This window comes from Sorex araneus, chromosome 5, assembly GCF_027595985.1.
Source record: "Sorex araneus isolate mSorAra2 chromosome 5, mSorAra2.pri, whole genome shotgun sequence".
Taxonomy (NCBI): Eukaryota; Metazoa; Chordata; class Mammalia; order Eulipotyphla; family Soricidae; genus Sorex; species Sorex araneus.
The window spans coordinates 151,491,093-151,505,644 of NC_073306.1; the positions used below are offsets into that span (position 1 = coordinate 151,491,093).

General features: G+C 51.4%; 1 protein-coding gene across 6 annotated transcripts in view; it reads right to left on the reverse strand.

Annotated features, from left to right (window-relative positions):
• The window catches only part of PROM1 (prominin 1), a 116,172-nt gene that overhangs the window by 27,908 nt on the left and 73,712 nt on the right, over window positions 1–14,552 (reverse strand). For all 6 annotated transcript variants that reach the window (XM_055140692.1, XM_055140698.1, XM_055140694.1 and 3 more), the window contains exons 8-11: window positions 12,056–12,261; window positions 9,721–9,795; window positions 8,791–8,854; window positions 3,123–3,282 (exon numbers count right to left, since the gene is read on the reverse strand). In XM_055140692.1, coding sequence (XP_054996667.1) covers window positions 3,123–3,282; window positions 8,791–8,854; window positions 9,721–9,795; window positions 12,056–12,261 — 505 coding nt within the window. The remainder of the gene's footprint in view (window positions 1–3,122; window positions 3,283–8,790; window positions 8,855–9,720; window positions 9,796–12,055; window positions 12,262–14,552) is intronic.

Sequence of the window (14,552 nt, forward strand, 5' to 3'; positions counted from 1 at the left end):
GACGAGATGCGCAGAGAGCAGCACTAGACAGGAGATGAAGATAACGAGCTCTTCTCCCTGGTCTCCCTCTAAAGCATCACTGCAGGACCGTGGTGGGGATGGGGCCTGGGTTCCTTAGTGGCAGAAACTCGCTACATGTTGTATGCACATTGGATAGAATAGAAGTGTGGGAACACCTAAAATCCGATGCCTGCAGGAAGCAAACTTTTATTTTGTAATAATTCTTGAGACACCTTCAATTAGTCTTTTTCTTTACTGGCCTTCCTGAGAATGCACAACTATTTCCAACAGTGGAGGAACATTCAGGGGAAGAGATTCTTCCCAAACTTTAAACAGTAATAGACATAAAACACATATCCATATATATTTATATATAGAGAGAAAATGCTAATATACATGTTATATTATACATATATATGGATTTTGCTTCTGTGACAAAAATGACCATTGATGCGCTTCAGAACAATCTTTTCTTTATCACAGCCTCCCACCCATACAGGGCATGTTTTGTGGACACAGGGAAAGTCAGATGCAATCTTTGCGGAGCCTGGGCGGGAGATCTGTTCAGTAAAAGCTGGCTTCTCCATTTCTCCTCAGGGCCGCTTAGCGTCTCTGCTAAGGGGGCAGTGGAAGGATGAAGGTGTCCGTTCTTTCCCACGTGAAACTCTGGCCCCAGGAGAGGCTGGAAGTTCACTGAGAAAGGGGCCCGGGGGTGTTTGAACCCATGCTAAGAAAGGGCTGCTAGGGCCCACATGCTGGGGGAAAGGGCAGTTGAGACAGAGAAGGGACCACCAAGTAAAGGATGCTTGGAGGGCTCGCTCGGGATGGGAGGTACATGCTGAAAGTAGACTCTGGACCGAACATGATCTCCACTTAATACCTGTATTGCAAACAACACCCAAAAGGAGAGAGGGAGCAAAAGGGAATGCCCTGCCACAGAGGTGGGGGAGGGAAGGAATGAGGTGGGGGTGGTGGGAGGGATACTGGGAACACTGGTGCTGGAGAATGGGCACTGGTGGAGGGATGGGTACTTGATCATTGTATGACTGAAACATAATCTCTTACACAAGGGCTTAATGGCTCCAGGGCGAGATAAAACACTCTTCACACACTTTCCTCTAAGGAAACTCTTTTTTTCAACTTCTTTTAAAATTATTTACTTATTTTTATTTTAAATTAGATCACCGTGAGATACAGTTACAAAGCTGTCATGATTGAGTTTCAGCCATAGAATGATCGAACGCCCATCCCTCCCCCAGTGCACATTTCCCACCACCAATGTCCCCAGCATCCCCCCCCACCCTATCCCCTGCCTCTGTGGCAGGCACCTTCCTTCTCACTCTCTCTCTACTTTTGAGCATTATGGTTTGCGATACTGAGAGGCCATCATGTTTGGTTCAAAGGGGACTCTTTTGGATCGTTTTTAGCAGATTATTCATAACAAGCAAGACATAATAACTTATTTCCTATGTGCTATGGGGGCACGTTTGGGTGGTGGTGGGAAAATTTGAAACAATGGTGGTGGGACGGTGTAATGGTATTGGGGTTGGGGTTAGGATATTGAATGTGATAAATTATTGTGGACAACTTTAAAAATATAAAATTCATTTAAAAAAGAAAAAGGAAGGACTGCTAGATTTTGGACCAGTGAGAGCACAGCCAGAAAGCCCTCAGACCCCAACTCTACTGTCTTTCCAGACTGAAGTTGCTTTTTCTGGTGCCTTGGCTTCTTCTGGTGTGGAATGAGGGGTTTTCTATGGATGCTCACTGAGATCCCTACATGCCAGCAAGGAGTGCAGTTTTAAAATCATTATCTTGTGTCCTTGCAATATAAGTGACCCGTTAGGAATGAAAGTCTCTGGGACATCGGTTCGGGCAGTAGGGAGGGTGCCAGGGACAGGTCAGAGGGGACCCTGCATGGGGTGATCCCGAGGGTCCTCTGTCTTTTTCCCTTTTCCCTTTCTGTGTGGGCTGATCTCTGCCATGTCTCAGGGTCCACGCCCACTCCCAGCTCTGCTCTCTGAGTCCTCAGAACCAGTGCCGGGCTCCAGGCCGCCCTCCCCAGTGGGAGAATCCACCTCCACAGATTTCTTCCGTAAATGCCAAAGAAAGGGTAGTAGCAAATGAGACTTTAAACATGATTAAGTGGGGGCCAGAGTGTTAGTGCAGTGAGTAGGGCGCGTGCCCTGCACGTGGCTGACCCGGGTTCCATCCCCGGGATCCCATATGGTCCCCTGAGAACCATCCGGAGTGATCCTGACTGATGCAGAGCCAGGAGTAACCCCTGAGTACTGCGGGGCACGACTCTCCCACCCAAAGATAAAGAGATCCAGTCGGATTCAACTCTGCCACCCTGTTACAGGCTTGGGGGACAAGTCTAAGATGGCAGGAGCCACCGAGGTTATCAGAATCTCCAACACATGACACTCTGACTCAGTCTCTCTGTTTGGACACGGGCACAGTTCATGAATCTGCATGTCCTCCTTGTGCCAGGCCTGTGCCTTCTTTCTAGAAGCTTCCAACTTTAGCCCATATGCTGCCAACATGAGCACCTCCAACTGCTTTCCCTGTTTTGGTGATCATGAGGGGATAGATCTCCCTAGAAGTGCTCAGGGGTGCCGGGAGGTGGCTAGCCAGCTGGGCAGGCAGCTCAGCGCTGGGGCCTGAGGCTGCGATGCTGCCGGGCTCTGTAATGCCCGAGGCCTGCGGGGCTGGGGCCAAGGGGGCATGGGGTACCAGGGGTCCAATCTGGGTTAGATCAAGTCCTGATCTAACGCCGAAACTATGTCCCTGGCGCCCGATTTTTTTTTTTTTTTTGCTTTTTGGGTCACACCCGGCGATGCACAGGGGTTACTCCTGGTTCTACACTCAGGAATTACTCCTGACGATGCTCAGGGGACCATATGGGATGCTGGGATTCGAACCTGGGTTGGCCGCGTGCAAGGCAAACGCCCTACCCGCTATGCTATCGCTCCAGCCCCCCGATTTCTTAGTAGACATAAACTAGGGTTTGCCAAGAAGCAAGGGGTCCTCTTTGGGGTTACCCTAGTTCTCGGGGACGCGGGCGCACCCCAGTTCCATGCCCAGCTCTGCTTCACCGTCATCACCAGGGACACACTCACCGGTACAGGTTGTATCTTTCCACCAGGGGCAGGTAGGGGCCAAGGCTGTTTCCAGCGTCGTCGAGGTGCTTGGAGAACTTGGACACCAAGTCATGGATAGGAAGCTCGTTGCGTATGTTGTCCAGTTTGTGGCCAGAAGAATTCAGCTTCTCTTTGATATCTGGAAACAAAAGCAACCGGTGAGGCCTTCCTAAACCCAGAGGAGAAGCCCTAACCCTAGTGGGGAACCAGATGGAAAAGCTTGGCCCCTCTTTAGTTTTTCTCAGGGGATGCGTGTGTGTCAAAGAGAGCGAAGGCTCAGCCACATGCACGGACGCAGCCCAGGCGGCAGAAAGCAACCACCTCACAGGACGGCTACGAGCGCTGATGGCACCAGTTTAGGGCTGCATCAAGCCCAGAGTTTTCTTCTTTCCACTTTTAAAGAAAGAGACGGGTCAAGTGAGATGATATTGTATGGCATGTATCCTGCGGGCAGGCATTTTTCTAAGTGTTAAGTTTCTATAATAAAAATATTGAATTTCTGGAGCTGGAGCGATAGCACAGCGGGTAGGGCGTTTGCCTTGCACGCGGCTGACCTGGGTTCAATTCCCAGCATCCCATATCCCCTGAGCACTGCCAGGAGTAATTCCTGAGTGCAGAGCCAGGAGTAACCCCTGTGCATCACTGGGTGTGACCCAAAAAGAAAAAAATACTGAATTTCTATAAATGTCATTTATTCCATTGAGAAAGAGATTTTGGGGGGAGTTGGGGAGTCCCCGCATGGCTGAGGGAGGGGATTGGTTCCTGAGGAGCGTCAGGGCCCAGCAATGCTGCAGACGCAGAGGAGCGAGGGCCCCAGGGCCGTACCTGGTGGGGCAGGGGAGGAGGGTTTGTGTCCTGGGGACCAAACTCGGGCCTCGCGCGTGCCCAGTACACGTGGCACCTCTCTGAGCCCTTGACCCGGCGGGAGGGAGAAGTGCTCGGTCCCTTTCACTCAGTGACACTGAGGCTCAAGCAGGAGAGCACGTGTCCACACAGCTTTGCTGCAGAGAGCACTTGAAGCAGGACTGAAACTGAGGTTTATCTAACTCTTACATAATATTGAAAGAATTTTTTTTTTTTTTTGCTTTTTGGGTCATACCCAGAGATGCACAGGGGTTACTCCTGGCTCTGCACTCAGAAATTACTCCTAATGGTGCTCAGGGGACCATATAGGATGCCGGGGATCAAACCTGGGTCAGCCGCATGCAAGGCAAATGCCCTCCCTGCTGTGCTATCACTCTGGCCCCGAAAGAACATAATTTAATAGCAGGGACATTCCCCTGTAAGGAACAGCGACATTCCCCTGTAAGGAACAGCACTGAGGAACACAGCGACTGCCGGGAAGAGTGCAGAGCAAGAGGGCCCAGGAGCCTTTTCTGCTCAAGTCTTATCTGACTCAAACAAACAGGCGGAAACCCTGCCTTTGTCTCTTATGTACACTGCCCCCCCGCCCCCCCCAACATGTCCAAACCAATCATTTCCCAGTAGTCTAATAGCTGCTCCGAACATGCAGCCTAATCTTTCAGACAGGAGAGAAGGCTTCAGCTTTTTGGAAAATGTTCCCCATGACGGATCAAGAATAAAAGTCCCCCAGACCCACCCTACCTGAAGTTGGCTTTATCAGCAGTGGCTCTTGACGTCACACACACACACACACACACACACACACACACACACACACATACACACTCTCTGAGCTTGAAACACTGGGGTGTGTCTGCAGCAGCAGAGGCAAGATGAGAAAGAAGAAAGAGAGAAAGGGAGAGAGGGAGAAAGGGAGACAGGGAGAAAGAGAGAGAGAGAGAAAGAAAGAAAGAAAGAAAGAAAGAAAGAAAGAAAGAAAGAAAGAAAGAAAGAAGAAAGAAAGAGAGAGAGAGAGAAAGAAAGAGAGAAAGAAAGGAGGGAAAGAGGGAAGGAAGGAAAGAAGGAAGTAAGGAAGAAAGGAAGGAAGGGAGGGAGGGAGGGGGAAGGAAGGAAGAAAGGAAGGAAGGAAGGAAGGAAGGAAGGAAAAAAGGGAAAGGAAGGAAGGAAGGAAGGAAGGGAGGGAGGGAGGGAGGAAGGAAGGGAGGAAGGAAAGAAGGAAGGAAGGGAGGGAGGGAGGGAGGGAGGGAGGGAAGGAGGAAGGAAGGAAGGTAGGAAGGAAGGATAGAAAGGAAGGAAGGAAGGTAGGAAGGATGGAAGGAAGGAAGGGAGGGAGGGAGGGAGGGAAGGAGGAAGGAAGGAAGGAAGGTAGGAAGGAAGGAAGGAAGGTAGAAAGGAAGGAAGAAAGGAAGGAAGGAAGGATGGAAGAAAGGAAGGAAGGGAGGGAAGGAGGGAGGGAAGGAGGAAGGAAGGAAGGTAGGAAGGAAGGAAGGTAGGAATGAAGGAAGGAAGGAAGAGAGGAGGGAGGGAGGGAGGGAGGGAGGAAGGGAGGAAGGAAGGAAGGAAGGAAGGAAGGAAGGAAGGAAGGAAGGAAGGAAAGGGAGGGAGGGAAGGAGGAAGGAAGGTAGGAAGGAAGAAGGAAGGAAGGAAGGAAGGAAGGAAGGGAGGGAGGAAGGAAGGAAGGAAAGAAGGAAGGAAGGGAAGGAAGGGAGGGAGGAAGGGAGGAGGAGGGAGGGAGGGAAGGCAGGAAGGAAAGGAAGGAAGGAAGGAAGGAAGGAAGGAAGGAAGGAAGGAAGGAAGGGAGGGAGGGAGGGAGGGAGGGAGGGAGGGAGGGAGGGAGGGAGGAAGGGAGGGAGGGAGGGAGGAAGGAGGGACGGAGGGAAGAAAGGAGAGAAGGAGGAAAGGAGGTAAGAAGGGAAGGAGGGAGGCAGGGAGGGAGGGAGAAAGAGGGAGGGAGGGAGGAAACAAAGGCGAGTGTTTGGACAGGTGATGCCAGGGCTCCGGGCCATCTCGGGGAGGATGCCCGGCTGGTCACGGGGTCGCCCGAGGGGCCGCTTCTCCCCTGGGCTGCTCACACAGCTCTGGGGGCTGGGGGGCTCAAGCCCATGGCTCCACAGCGGCCCAGAGCAAGGCCAGTGTGCAGAGGCCCCCGATCCCAGACACAGCGGCTCTTGGGTCACCCCTGGGACTGAGGCATGTGCCCCGACACTCCCCGTCCCCTTGGACGGAGGAGCCCACTCCCTGCTGTCTCGACCCCGGCCCTCTGGCGGCTCTGCCCAGGCCTGAGCCCTCTCAGCCTTCCGGGCTGCTCCCTCCAGGGAGCCTTCCCTGATGCCCTGCCTCCCGGGGTCCTCAGCTGAAGGGGCGCAGGGGCTGTGCCCCCAGGTCCCAGCAGCACCCTGGAGTCTGCAGGGTTGGGGGTGGGCGTGAAGGGGTTGCAGCTGGGAGCTGAGGGCTTTTCTTTGCCCTGTGAAGACATGAGCACTGAGCACTAGGTAGTGGGCCCACGGGGCGGCTTGGGCCCAGGCCTGGGGAAACTCTGGCCTGTGTTGAAGCAATGCTTGGGGGTGGGGAGGGGGAAGCGGGTGCAGGGTAGGGCGATGGCGGGCTGTGCACTGGGCTGCGCTCCCCTGGCCGCACTTACCGGAAAGAGGGAGCAGAGGAGGGAAACGGGTGGGGCCGGGCACAGCGAGGGGACCTGTCGCTCACGTGGAGTTAAAGGGAACACGCAGGGCATCTACAGCCGCGTGGAGGAGGATAAAAGCCCCCCCCCCCCCCCATAAAACCAAAGGCTTCGCGGGTCAAAAGAACCCTCTGAGGAAAACAAAAATAACTCTAGCACATAACTGTGAAATTTCTTGGCCAACAGGTGGGAGAGCAGCGCTGGGAAAGTAACTAAAACACCAAACAGGAGAGTCTTTTACAGGCAGTGAGCCTGGCTTCGCCCCTTGGCTCAGGTGACCAACTCCATGGCATCCAAGCTCTGCCACTGGGATGGTGCCCAGTGGGCCGGGCTCTAAAATTATAAGCCACTTCAAGAGCCTCAAAATATCAAAACACATTTATATCAGCACCAGGGGGCAGATGAAAAGCTTCCCAAAAAGGCAGAATAAATCTTGATAAATGTACTTCTTTCAAAAAAAATTAATGTTAAGACTGTGATAACTGGCAGGTGTTTCTCCCTCCCTGCTGCCCCACAGTCGGGAAAATAGCCAGCATCCAACAGTGGCCACGAGGTGTCAGCGGGGACCCAAGCGGGAAAACAGAGGCAGGAGCTCAGAGTGAGCCTTTCTGGGGGCTGGGCTGAGACTCACAGGGCAGGAACCACAGAGGCACAAGGACTTGCGAGGGAACACGTCTGTCTGAGCCGGTGGCGTGAACAGGAACAGCCCATGGAACAATCAGCGAATGGCTGTGTGCCATGCAGAGCGAGTTGTGTTCATCACCGACGGTACCACCTGTGGGAGCTACGGCCGCGACCTTGTGTGGAAATGTGCCCCTCAGACAGAGAGCTCACAGGCTTCTGTGCACTCGGGGTGAGACGGACTCACGTGCCCACCCCTCCTGGCGAGAGCCAGGCTGAGTCTGAGTGCGAAAGGAAACAGGGGCCTCCCTTGTGTCTCTCCGCGTGCTGATCTGATTCCTGTTCGTCTCTTCCGGAGGCCAAGCCTGCTGGTGGTCAGGGCTGACCCCTGGCTCTGCTCTCAGGGATCACTCTCATGCTCAGGGCACCTCGCGGGGGGCCGGGCATGGAACTGAGGTGGAGTGTGTGCAAGGCAAGTTCCCTGCCCACTGTACTCTCTTTCTGGCCCGCCAGCCTATTTCCTGATCAGGTGGCAGTGACAGAACAACACACGCGAGTGTGGGAGCAACCCTCAGGCAGCTCTGGACAGCAGGAGGGGGCTACGAAACATGCAAAGGATGGATTCATTATTAGCTTTGTCTTGTTCTTTTTTTTTTTTTTTTGCTTTTTGGGTCACACCTGGTGATGCTCAGGGGTCACTCCTGGCTCATGCACTCAGGAATTACCCCTGGCGGTGCTCAGGCGACCATATGGAATGCTGGGATTTGAACCCCGGTCGGCCGCGTGCAAGGCAAACGCCCTACCCGCTGTGCTATCGCTCCAGTCCCTGTCTTGTTCTTTTTTTGAGGGAGGGGCACACCTGGCTATCCTCAGGGTCTGCACTCAGGGATCATTCCTGGCGGGCTCAGGGGAACATAGCTGGTGCCTGGGGTTAAATCCAGATCAGCGGCTAGCAAAGCAAGTGCCTTATCCACTGTAGTATCTCTCCCACCCCTAATTGTCACTGTCACTCTCACTGTCATCCCGTTTGCTCATTGATGTGCTCGAGTGGGCATCAGTAACGTCTCCATTGTGAGACTTGTTACGGGTTCTGGCATATCGAATATGCCACAGGTAGCTTGCCAGGCTCTGCCGTGCGGGTGGAATACTCTCGGTAGCTTGCCGGGTTCTCCGAGAGGGATGGAGGAATCGAACCCGGGTCAACTGCATGCAAGGCAAATGGCCTAGTGCTGTGCTATTGCTCCATCCCTAATTATTGCTTTATAAATATGTGACTGTGCTTCACATATTGCTGTTTCTAAATTATTGTTTTTTAAATATGTGAATGTTAAGGACACTTGTTTAGTTTTCAAGGTTTCTGGAAGACAGCATATTTTATGAAGGAAAATAGCACAGTTCTTCACACTACTTTTTTTTTTTTTGGTGCTAACTAACCAATTCTCAAGGAGGAAGAACCAAGTTACTCCAAACTGCGAATCTCACCTGATATGAGAACTTGAGTTTGCTTTTCCACCATCTTAGGGATGTCATTAAAGGTTTCATTGCCCTAGAAAATATTTCCAAATAAGTCAAGCAGTAAACAGAAGAGCAATTCCCTAGTTCTGTTATTCCCCCCCCCCCCCCCAGCTCAGTATGGACTGGAGAAGCAAAATTAAAGTACAGCATTCATCTTTAGGCTGGAACAATCACGTTGAGGGTCAGTAAAAGTCTAAAAGTAAAAGCAATCCTCTGGAAAGGACTTTCTGCCCATGAGAGCTTGTTCTTAGTGACCTGCATCCGAGGCAGAGGAGAGCGGACAGGAGAGCGGGCCTAGCTTAGGCCGTAGGTGCATAAGGCCTGGGCCGTCTCCGAGACCAAGAGGGCAGCATCTTGTACTAAAACCAGTACAGGGACCCACCCCACCTCTGCAAATAGGGGCCCGTGGGAGGCAAAACCAAATTCTTGTTTCTTTTCTTTTTAGTTGTATGGCTCCAGCTTGTTATTTTGCACCTCACAGATGATTAACACGATGACAATGGTGTCACAATTTGTGCAAATTTAATCACATTCAAGTGAGAGCCACTGGTGGTACACAGCACCATCAACCTGCCAATAAGTACTTTTTGAAGTGAAAAGAACAAGATTACTCAGATCTCCGCTACCACACTTCTGGGATTCCCCCTGCAGAACTTCACCGTTCCCTCCCTCCCTCCCTCCCTCCCTCCCTCCCTCCCTCCCTCCCTCCCTCCCTCCCTCCCTCCCTCCCTCCCTTCTTTCTTTCTTTCTTTCTTTCTTTCTTTCTTTCTTTCTTTCTTTCTTTCTTTCTTTCTTTCTTTCTTTCTTTCTCCTATTTCCTTAAGTTAGTCTACTCTAAAATGATGAGAGATAAAGTTACTCTATTTAAAAAATGACACACCAAATAACAAAACGTACCCGTTTGACCAGGCTGAACAAATCGATTCTGTCCACATTGTTGATACTATTAACTTTGTCATCTAGAGATGGAAGCTGAAAATTTACGCGGAATAAAAAGACAAAGTCGTCACCACACACACACACAAAAAGATGCCTAAGAAAAAGAGACATCTTGTATCAATTCAGTTTCTATGTATGTTATAGGGTATAAATTTGGCTCAAATTACACAACATTGTTTGAGGAACATAGCCTTTAAAGCAGTAATTTTTAGATGTTGGAGGTTCTCTGGCCGCACTTGGCTAAAAATGAAGGAAAGAAGTTAAAAGAAATTGTAAATGACCTCACAGGTTTTGGATATAGAACATTCTTGAATACATTGTGAACAGCTGCCTTTTTTCTTTTCTTTTGTTTTTAAAAAACACACATTTACAAGTAGCCCAGTGTTTGAGCTGGTGAGTTGTGTGAAACCATCCTTCCCTTCCCAAGATAGGACACGGGCTTATAAACTCTCCTTTCCCAAACCTTGGCAGATGTCAGGGGTCTCCTGCTTTGGGGTGCAGGGGTGGAAACAGTTCCCCAATTGTTGGTGACAATTCCTGACAAAGAGACCAAGTAATAGCAGGAGGGAGTCATCAGGCAGAGCCAAAGGAAGGGACCTAATAAAAGCCATACTAGCCAGGGACAGCGTTCAGAAGTGTCAGTCACAAAAGAAGAATATGAGAAATAGCTCCTGATCTAAGGAGCCAAAAGACTTGAGAAATCACGGCTGTGTCATCTTGGACTGGAAACCACAACAAAACTAGCTGTAAGGAGCAGCTTTTAGCATTTCTTTGGCAGGTGGGTGGAAGGTAGGGCACACTCAGAGGTGCCCAGGGGCTATTCCTGGCTCTGTGATCAGCAGTGACCCCCTGGTGGTGCTTGGGGCGGGGACCATATATGGTGCCAGGAATTAAACGGGGGTCTGTCACTGTGAGGCCAGGGCCTTGTTTGTCTAGCCCCTCAAGAGCAGGTTTTAGAAAAGTGGGCAAAATTTGAGCATGCACTGTGGACCAGCTGGTAGAGCGGGGTGTGCCCTAGTTTGGATCATTGATGGTGGTTATGCCAAGTTCGGAAGATATTGGAATTCGGGCAGGCATCCTGGGCTGGAGAGATGTACAGGGGGTAGCATGCTGCCCTGGACTCTGCTGAGCTGGGTTTGTTCCCTGATACCCTGTATGGTTCCCTGAGCACCACTACACGTGATTCCCCGAGCACAGGGTCAGGAGCAAACCCTGAACACCGCTGGGTGTGCCCCAAAACAGGAAGAAAAGAAAAGGGAGGGAGGGAAGGAAGGAAGGAAGGAAAAAAGGAAGGAGAAAGGGAGGAAGAAAGGGAGGGAGGGAGGGAGGGAGGGAGGGAGGGAGGGACAAGGATGTGAGAAAGACAGAAAGGAAGGCAAGAGAAGAAAAAGTGCATGCTTTCTGTGACTGGGCTCCAAATGATTGACAGAAAAGGAAAATGCATATTATTTCATGCACGTATATGATTATGCTTTTCGGCAGATGATGAAGGATAGATAATATCATCTCCAAATGATTAGGGAAATGAATAGTGACCACTGATGAATCTGGAGGAAGTGGGCAGGGAACGGTTCTCTGCACCAATCTTGCAAATTTTGTGCAAATTCAAAAGTACTTCAAAATAAAAAGTTACTCCCTCCCACAAACCCAGCCCAACCCAACCCAACCCAGGTCTCAGACAATATAAGTGTGGATTCCCAGCTTTCAAAAATGATAGGACAATCCAAGAGTGAGTGTGGTGGAGGTGTAGATAAACGTGGAAGCCCAAGGGTGCCTGACTGAAACCGACTTCCCGAGAGTGAGAAAATGACAGCTCTGCCAAACCACCGCTTGGACTCGGATCTGCGAGCACACTGACACACTTAAGTCATGTGGTTACCTCAACCTAGAACTACATTCAAGCTGCGCAGGTGGAGATTAAGCACTTGCCTTACATGTGCCCAACCCTAGCAGCTGGGCTGTGTGGGGAATGACTCCTGAGCACAGAGCTAGGAGCAACCCTGGAGCAAAGTTGGGTGTGGTCCCAGACACTCCAAAAAAGAAAAAAAAAAAACCACCCAAATATTTTTCCACTTTCTAAGTCTAAAACAAGGCAACCTTCCTTCCTTTCCCTTTTTCAAGCGGAATTCATGAATTCGCGCTGATGTGTCCCATGAGCTCAGGTGCTGGGAACGTCCCAGAAGGGGTTTCCCGTTACTCTCCCGTGTTCACCTTTCCACCGTGGTGCTAAGAGAGGCCGGAAGACCGCAGGGCCCTGGAGAGGTGGCCCCACGCCTACCCTGCCCGCCCTCACCTGGGCCACGGTGCTGTTGTCGTCCAGGTCACTTAAATATGATCGAAGCTTTGAACAGCTGGGCTCGAACCTGCAGTCGTTGTTGAGCGTTTGCTCCAGGTTGCCCTGGACCTGGCGCAGGCTGCTGCCGAGGCGTCTGGTCAACGTTTTCAGCTCCGTCAGGTTCCTGGTCACATATGTCAGTCCTTCTTTGGTCCTTCTGATTACTGCAAGAACAGGGTTCATGTCAAAGGAGGTGACCGTTCACTTGGTGGCAGCAAAGTCCTTTTTAAAGAAATATTATTATTATTATTATTATTATTATTATTATTATTATTATTATTATTATTATTATTTTTCTTTTGGGGTCACACCCAGTGATGCTCAGGGGCCACTCCTGGCTCTGCACTCAGGAATCAGTCCTGGTGGTGCCTGGGGGACCATATGGGATGCCGGGGATCGAACCCGGGTCGGCCTGTGCAAGGCCTACCCTCTGTGCTATTGCTCTGGCCCCGAAAAATTATTATTATTATTATTATTATTATTAATTTGTTTATTGAATCACCGTGAGAACAGTTACAAAGCTTTCATGTTTGAGTCTCGGTTATACGGTGAATGATCAAGCACCATCCCTTCACCAGTGCACTTTTCCTACCACCAACCCCAGTACACACCCCCTCCCATCCCCACACCTCCCTGTGTGGCAAATAATTTCCACATTACTCTCTCACTACTTAGATTACATTCAATAGTTTGATACCAGTCCTGACATTATTATTTAGAATTTTTCTCCGACACTCAGACTTGCTGAAGAGGCAACATTAGACAATTTGTTTTCTATTGCTGGTTGTGAATCGTGTGATCTTGGAATTTAAAAATTTTAAGAATTAGGTTTGGAGAGATTTCTACCAAGAGTCGCTTGGTTCCGAGATTCTTTGGGGATCTCTGGGATCATGGCTGTTAAGGAGCCGTGTGTAGGCAGCGTCTCAGGGTACCATCAGGGCTGCGGAGGAGGCGGGCTGGGTCCTCCCTGTTCCCGTGAGGCACGGTGTGTGTCGTCACTTCTGGCCCGTACCTGACATTCCCAACGAGATCTGGAAGATGGCGGCCACCAGACTTCCCGGAGAACAGGCGGAGGGCCACACCCGTTCCCAACTGGGGGCGGGGGGGCTCGGCAGAGGTGGCCTAATGTAAGTCCGGAGGCCTGTCTGCCAAGAGCCACTCAGTTCTGAGATTCGCTCGTGTCTCTCGCAAAATCCTTCTTCACCTCTGCGAGGACCTGGAGGAGCTTTGAGTGGGCTCAGAGCTGCCACCAAGGCACCCAGAGAGGCCCCCTGCGCGTGACAGGGGAAGAGGAACAGAGCCGTGCAGCTGGCCAGTCCAGCCTTCCTGCTGGGGGCGCTCCCAGGCAACATGGGGCTCCTGGGCACAGCACTGACCGGCCAGCCTGGCCGCGTGGCCCGGCCTGGAAATGACCAGCCCGGAGGAGCTTCCACGCACACAGAAGCAGATCTCACCCGGGCGCGTCTCAGCCAGGTCCTCCAGGAGCCGGCAGGAAACCCACGCGAGCATTAGTCATCACAAAGGCGGGAGGAGAGTGACCAGGCTCAAAGTCCTCAGCTGCGGCGTTTTTAACCCGCGCTCTCTGGGGATGCCCAGGGCTGACCCTTCTCCTGGGAAATCGTGAGGAGCGGTTCATTATCCTGCTCTCCGCCACAGGAGTCCACAGGCGTCCCCGCCAGGGACAGGGCAGCTCCTGTGATGCAGAAAAGCTGAGGCTGACGGGTGCTAACTGGACCTGACCTCGTGACGATTATTCAGGTCGCAAGATGAGACCACAACCTAATTTAGGTCAGGCATGACCCCGGGACTAAGCCCAGTCCATCACCTCAGGGCAACAGAAAAATCTCAGGGTTGGTTTCAACCAATGTCTTCTCTTGAATTTTAGTCGTCATGTCAATAGTAGTTGAGACTTTAATAGATTTAAGACATTTAAGCAAATGATTCTTAGACCTCTGGGCCTCAGTTTTTTTTTTTCATATTTCCCATGCTCCTTCCAGAATAAATAAAGGATGATGGAGCCAGGGTTCGGCCCAAAGAGAGGCTCCATGGGTGGAGGTGCCATGGGTGGGGCCAGAGTGACAGTACAGCCTGTTCGCCTTGCACACGGCTGATTTTGGGATCTATCCCTGGCACCTCTGAGCCCACCAGGAGTGAGGCCTGAATGCAGTGCCAGGAGAAAACCCTGAGGTCTGCCAGGTGTGGCCCCAAACACCAAACCCAAAACAAAGCAAACCCCAAACAAACAAAGTAAGGGGCACCACAGCACAACCAAAAGCAAGGAGTCCCGTGGCGACTGACCCCACACAACAGCCCTCTCCCACTCCGTGTGCCTTCAGCTCTTCCCACTTGGACTTGAACGTGGACTCCTTTAAGCAAGAAGCGAACAAGAAGGAATGATGGGTGATGGAGTAATGGATGGTCCAAGATGCCTGTATCCATCTGGACCGTATCCGTC